General features: G+C 39.4%; 1 protein-coding gene across 1 annotated transcript; it reads left to right on the top strand.

Moving 5' to 3' along the window:
- The first annotated feature begins 475 nt into the window (after window positions 1-475).
- LOC311057895 (claudin-7-A-like) lies at window positions 476-6,459 on the top strand. The gene is made up of 4 exons (XM_084075046.1): window positions 476-966; window positions 3,841-4,005; window positions 4,131-4,215; window positions 5,453-6,459. Exons 1-4 carry the CDS (start codon window positions 744-746, stop codon window positions 5,607-5,609), a joined length of 630 nt encoding a protein of 209 aa, XP_083931172.1. The 5' UTR covers window positions 476-743; the 3' UTR covers window positions 5,610-6,459.
- The last annotated feature ends 843 nt before the right edge of the window (window positions 6,460-7,302 follow it).

The following is a 7,302-nucleotide window of genomic DNA, read 5'->3' as shown; positions in this document are numbered from 1 at the left end:
TAGTGGAGTAAAAAGCGCAATATTTGCCTATGAGATGTAGCCTAGTGGAGTAGAAGTATTGAAAACTGGAAAAACTCCAGTAAAGTAAGATTATAATTGTACTTAAGTACAGTACTTGAGTATTATAACAGTAACAGTTATCAGTGTCTACGAGCCCTCCCCAAATCTCTATTGTGGTTTGTGTCTAACACAATTATGTACTTAAAGCTAAACTTTCCACCATTGGTGTTGTTGTATAGTTGGTTTTGTTTACTTTTAGCCAAAGGCAGCCTATGGGTTATTTCAGTGCCTTTCAGTGTGGGTGCGGGGGTGGTGCAGGTGGGTGCACCGGGCAGGTGGGCGGATGAGACGCAGTGACATCATGATACTTCAGCTCGCGGGAGAAGACAATGATGAGTCGATACTACGTGCGCGTCCCCGCCCCCTTGGAACTGAAACCGCCTAAAAATGCTCGTCCCCGTCGCTCCTTTCCCATTGAAGGTGCTGCTGAGGAACAGGTGCGTTTAGAGGAACAGTTGTCTTCGAGTTTAATAGCGAAAAATCTCTGCCGCTTTCCCAACTTATATTGTGGAAAGCCAAAAGAAGTAACTTTCTAAATATTTAGGCATTGCTGGCTAAACCTTTTCTTTGGAAACATTTAAAAGATTATTTAAGAAACCCATCAGATTTGAGGATCATCTTTTCAGCAGGTGGACATAGTTTTTTTTGTTGTCTTTGAGCGAGTCGTTCCGAAGGACTTTAAAATGGCCAACTCCGGGATGCAGATTTTGGGATTTGCCCTGTCGTTATTAGGCTTGATCGGATTAATAATCGGCACGATCTTGCCTCAGTGGAAGATGTCTGCGTACGTCGGTGACAACATCATCACCGCGGTGGCCATGTACTCAGGACTGTGGATGTCGTGTGCGTTCCAGAGCACTGGCCAGATCCAGTGCAAGGTGTACGACTCCATTCTACAGCTGGACAGTAAGTGAACAGTGGCCTATTCATCCATTCTGTTGGAGAGTAGCAAAACAGCATTGCTGAAACAACTGCGTTAAGTAAATCATCTGCACCTGTTGTAGGCTAGTGGTGTAAAGTAACTTAAGTACATTAAGTACATTTACTCAAGTTCTGTATGTACAATGTTGAGGTATTGTTACTGTACTGGAGTATTTCCAATTTTCAGTATTTTTACTTATACTTCACTACATCTCAGAGGCAAACTATTGCAAGCACATTTTCAATTCCGGACTTTTACTTGGAACAGAGTATTTCTATAGTGCAATATTGATACTTTTACTTAAGTAAAACATGGGAGTACTTTTTCCACCACTGCTGCTTCCCATTTTCTATACTAGAGCTGAGAGTGGATCTTGTAGCTACTAGGCCTGATTCCTGTAACCAAGGCCTACACTCATTAACCCAGCCAGTCCCCATGACGTTTACCTCACAGGACTTTCTTGTTATGTGTAGCCATACTAGCCTACACTATATGAGTCCTCATCTGTCATTTTGGGGTAAAATCAGTAAGTTTAGCCCACACTACAAACTTTAAAGGCATAGGCTATTCCTCTTTCATTGCCACTAAGAGAAAGCCAAAATGAGTTTCAGTAAATGTGGCTGACTTGTCCTCTAGGAGGTAATGATTATCTAGAGCCCATTGTCCTGTACCTGTATTGTGGCAATTCCACCACCAAGGAAAAAAAACCTGTTCTAGATGTTTGCAACGTGTTCTCAAGGTGGTAGGCCTAGATAAGGGCCGGGGGACTGTGTTAGGCAAAACATCACATAGCCTACAGCCCACTGTTTTGTCAACATGGATAAATACCTTACTGGGTCAATACATGCATTTGACTGGTGTCAAATAGCCTACAGTAATTTACATTAAATTCCTTGACATTTTGCAGCTGTTGGGACTGACTCTCATCTGGTACAGTCTGTACTGGACAGTCCAAATGCAAGTAGCTACTCCAATAATCATCATAGAAACTGGCTATAATATTTATTAAAGGTGATTTGACAAAGTGGCTATTCAAACTGTTGTTCCTTATACTCCCAGACTTTTAGCTGTGTGCTGTGCTGTTTGTGGCAGTTATGAACCAAACCATACACGCCTAGTTCTTTTAACACAAAATATAACATGACATCGCGTTACCTAACCTGACTACAACTATACAATCCTTTACCATTGTGTTTGTCACTACCAGTACCTTCAAATGAGTATCACCCTGTGCAGTCATAAGAATTGGAGTATTTGTTTCAATTTTTGTATTTATTAGTCTTTTCTTTGAATGCCTTTTTTCACCTTAAGGGCAGGCACGGCATGTTTGTAGCTGTATAGGTAAACATTTGAGTGAGATTAGATAATATACCAATTTCCTATGTTTTAGTGGCTGTAAAACCATTTCAGTTATCAAAACATTTGATAAGATGTCTGTAAAACAATATATCTTATCGCCTCTGTAAACATGAGCACAAGCCAATCTTGATAAATGTGGTGCGATTAAAGCTTTCACCAGATATGGAGCAAGTCCATACATAAATAATGTATGTGACTACTATTATGAATAGTGGAATCCTTCAAATGGTATCTTTAGAATTAATCAGGCCTAGGCACAAATATAAAATAGGAAAGTAGCATTGTTTTACTTCACTACTTGTCTTTTGATAGAAAGATGAAGGTGTTAAGCCATGACCATAAGATCTACATACTGAAATCTACCACTGGATACTGAGGCCTGTATTTGATTTTAATGCTAGAATCAAGCTGAGGGAAAATCCACCTGTTGAAAAAGGCAGGTTGTGTGCAGCACGCAGAGGGAGTGTCTTGTCTTGGTTGGAGTGAAACCTGAGACCTTACATGCGCTTAACTGGTTAGACCTGTTCTTTCTGACATGACAACCTACACCCAAGAGAGTTTCACAGGGCTTCCGGTTAGAGGCCGTTTCTGCTGCATGGGGGTGGGGTGGGGAGTGGCTGATCCAATGTAATCTCTCAAGAACAGATTCCGACCTGCGGTGGAATCTGTCGGAGCGGTTCGTCCTAACCAGTGCGCATTGGCTAAAAGTGGGCGTGCCTTCAGATCAGGAAGTGGGCCGCGCTTTACCCAATCAAATGTAGTGGGCGGGATTCACGTGTCCATCCACCATGATCCACCCTCCCCCCCTCGAAACTAGCCGAAACTAATTTAACAATAGCGTCCTCGGAGCGGACAAAACCACGGAAAGATATTCACATTTTAAATTACTCTTTCATCATAGAAACAAGTGGGCTTATAACCAAAACCATCCATGTTCTCTGGGAGAAGTGGTGTTAGTGTTCCGTGTAGAAATATTGTTAGTGGGAATGAAAACATGGTCGCACCAACCGGAAGTGATGCGCTATAGGCAGACATGAAACCGGTGTTTCCCTGCGCTCTAGTCTAACATTATACTCCTGCCAGACTCCACAGAATATCAGAAAAGCAGAGGTCGCTGTTTTTCATTTTCTGTGGGGTCTGGCTACGCGAGACTAGATCCAATGTGACATAGGAGCGAGGAGTTGTTCAGTGTAAATTTAACTCTTCAGAGTGTACAAAATGTTACCGAATGTTTTAACTGGTTTACGAGTTTCCTCAAATGGTTTGTATCCGAGTACACTAAATATAATTCTTGTGTTAAAATGTAAACAATCCTGTGGCCTAATCAAAGAATGCTTTTTAGGACCCTGTGTGGGGCCGTCCACTTCAGAAATTCATATCACACACACCAGTTAGTTCAGTTAAGGGGGATTAAGTTATTTGTCTAGTAAAGTCTTGTGATTGTTCCCATGTGTTTTATTTTTGTCACATGACTTGACTCTCCCTTTTCACCCACCCAGGTGCTCTTCAGGCTACCCGTGCCCTTATGATCGTAGGCATCCTTGTAACGGTGGTAGGACTCGGTGTGGCTACTATGGGAATGAAGTGCACCACCTGTGGAGGAGACGACAAAACAAAAAAGTCCCGCACTGCCATGGCTGCCGGCATCATCCTTCTGCTTGGATGTAAGCTCTACTTTTTGTTTTTATTGATTTTTGGTATTTGTTTATTATTTATTATTCTCTAAATTGTTGCTATTTTCACTCTCCTCAGTCATAATTAAGATGCCGTTTTCCCCACCTTTCCACAGCTCTGAGTGCGATCGTCGCCTGCTCTTGGTTTGCTCACAACATTATCCAGGCGTTCTACAATCCATTCACTCCTGTCAATACCAAGTAAGTCGGAACACCGTCGTACGAGAGCATAAACTATGCATTATGGGGGTAAATGGGCATTTCTACATTATGCACCCGTGCATATATTCCTGTTCGCCATACCTGATATTTTCTTGGGATGCTTTGATTAACGTTGTTTCATTGATTAATATATTTTAGTGGTAGTCAACAGACTACCCATGGAGAAGAACTAGCCTGCCCGTGATAATATTCCTTATTCCGGCAAATTTAAAATATCTGACTGACTTTCCCACATGTAGAGAATCTACCCTCACCTGAAGAATGCTTATTATATTTTATCCATTTTGAGCCTGAATGACAGACACAGTCAAATCTAGTGGAATCTAGGGGTGCCACTGTTAAATTGAACTATTCAATTTAATCGATTTATATAAAATAATTGATAATTTAATCAAATGAATGAATCAATCCTCATTTTGGGCATGTCAGTATAGGTGGAATGCTTCAAAAGAGTGTTGCACTTTTTGTGTGTGAAGTATAAAAATGTTTGAAGGGGTGAATCGATTTATCTAAAAAAATATCTTCTCGATTAATTGAAAATGTAATCAATAGAATAATTGCTAAGTAAATAATCGATAGTTGCAGCTCTAGTGGAATCAAGGAAGGATGTGGACAGAAAAGACATTGATGAAACCGGCTAGAATGAAAGCATAGTTATCTCTCCATTTCTCTTTGAATGTCCTGTTTTCACTGTCAATGTTCCTCTTTAGACTTTTGGTTGAAAGGTTTCTCTTGTTTAAAATGTACCTACAATAACAATACACTGTTTCTCTCCATATCTAAGAAGCGACATTAAATGGTGAAAGGGCTCTTGTTTATCTCTGTTCAAAAAGGAATGACTGTCCCCAGATAAAAAGGGCTCTTAGAGTTTTTAATGAACTAAATGTACTCCAAGGATATGGTCTGCACAAAATGATTGCACAAGCATTTCTATCTGCACCTGTAACATTTGATTACACACACAGTTCTCAGTATGCAGTTATACCACACATCTTTATTAACTTTTATAGCAATATACAGTATAGGCGGTATATAGAGTTCCAGCTCTTGAATTAGCCATTTATTATTTTCCAGCCCGCCGTCTATTGGCTTTGAAAATAAATTAGCCCCAGGTCAAACTAACTCCCCCCACTCTATATTTCATCATGATGGTATGAATTGCACACATACAATTTGAATTCATTTGACATAATTTATTTTCCCACCAACTCTGCAGGTATGAATTTGGGTCAGCCATCTTCATTGCCTGGGCTGGAGCTTTCCTGGATGTAGTCGGGGGTGGCATGCTGGCGGCATCCTGCCCGAGGGGCAAACCTTCACCCAAATATCCCATCTCTAACAGACCCCCCAGCAGCTCCAAGGAATACGTTTGAACAGGATGGTAGCCAGTGCCTGGAGCTTTCACATCTACACTGGTCCAACTCGATAGCATATGGTTTTAATTATATTCTAGTAGCCGTGTACAGTGTATGCTTTATTTTTTATGTTGCTTTTGATGATGCTGTTTTTTTATTGTAATGTTATTTTAACATAAAACAACAAATTTAGACCACAGCTCATGTTTACTTCAACTCGCGTTCCCTGTCCAATTGGAGTGACTGCTAATCAGAAGAGGCTTTATTATGTTTGTTTTTTTAGATGGTAATTTTTAACTTGACACACTTCAGTATAACCTGACTGTATGTTGTTAAAATTGTCATGTTGACATTTTTCACATGCTATATATGCCCAAAAATGGGACATGGCAACAAGGAGCTCTGAATACATGACACACAAACACAGGTGTACAGATTTCTTGTCATTTAAATTCCAGCATTTAAAATGTGCAGAAGCTATTTTCTGTTTGTGCCTTATTTCTTCTTGCCTTCATTTTATGAATGTAATTCAAATGTCAACAGAACATAATGGCACTGTGGCATTATCTCTGAAGTGCCTAAGTAGAATGATAAAACGATAAAACAAAGTCGAATAATCCAGTAGTACTGCTATTATACCCAGCCTTTGCCTTATGATTGCCAAAGTTTTTGTTGTCGGAGGACTGTAATACCAATTGTCAGGTAGTATATTTAAGCACCATTTTGTGCCTAAATGGATACTGCCATTACCATACACTTACAATAACTGTTTCCACACTTACAAAATGTAATGTTATGTTTTTACATGTGTTAGGAATTTGATTATTTCATGATGTACATAAAATAAAACTGAAACGTTGTACTGTCATTGATTCATGCACATTTTTCACTGCCAAATGGAGGATACCCAGACACACATTTTCAAAATGAAGGAATCACCAGTATGAAATTGTCCATATTTATTTAATTTAATTTAATTTAAATATACATTTTGATTGGCATTGTAATTGTTGATGCGAAGCACCATTCCACATTGTCATCAAACCACTCTGTTGTGAATCTTGTTCATTTTAAACCTACTAAACGGTTTGTTAAATATCTGAGTTCTTTGTTTTTTATTTTCCTTTGCTTAACCATCCACACAGTAGCAGTTGATGGAACATAATGAACTGTGTAATATTTAGCTATTTAACTTTTGATAAAACAATGTTTAGGAGTTTTAATCCTTGCTCAAACTTGCACTCTGGGAAGAAGCCTATGCTGCCAAACCGGATCTGTGACAGCCACAGCAGGTTGACGACTTCACACGAATGGTTCACATAAGGAACTTGGGCATCCTAAGATGAACGATTTTTAAGTTCCTTTGGCATTATCGCCATCTTGTGGAGTACATAGGCAACAACACAATGAAATACAAAATGTGGAAAATGTTTAATTTAATACATTTAATTTATATGGATACATCTGATCAGTTTATTTTAACATACTATATATTGGCTATGTTTAAAATAATATTGCTACCGTAGAGCATGTTTACTTTTCATTTTGCAAAAACAAATGTTCAAGGATGGCCATGTACATGCATGTACAAGGCCGGTAACATTGCAATGGATACAGTACACACACACACACAGACACAGAGTATCCATTGCAATGTTACCATAAATCATGTGTATTCACTATCTACAGCTCTACTGTAGATAGTGTGAAT

The sequence above is a fragment of the Gymnoscopelus microlampas genome (assembly GCF_963454915.1).
Source record: "Gymnoscopelus microlampas genome assembly, chromosome: 12".
In the NCBI taxonomy this organism is placed as follows: Eukaryota; Metazoa; Chordata; class Actinopteri; order Myctophiformes; family Myctophidae; genus Gymnoscopelus; species Gymnoscopelus microlampas.
This window is presented reverse-complemented; position numbering and strand designations above follow the sequence as displayed.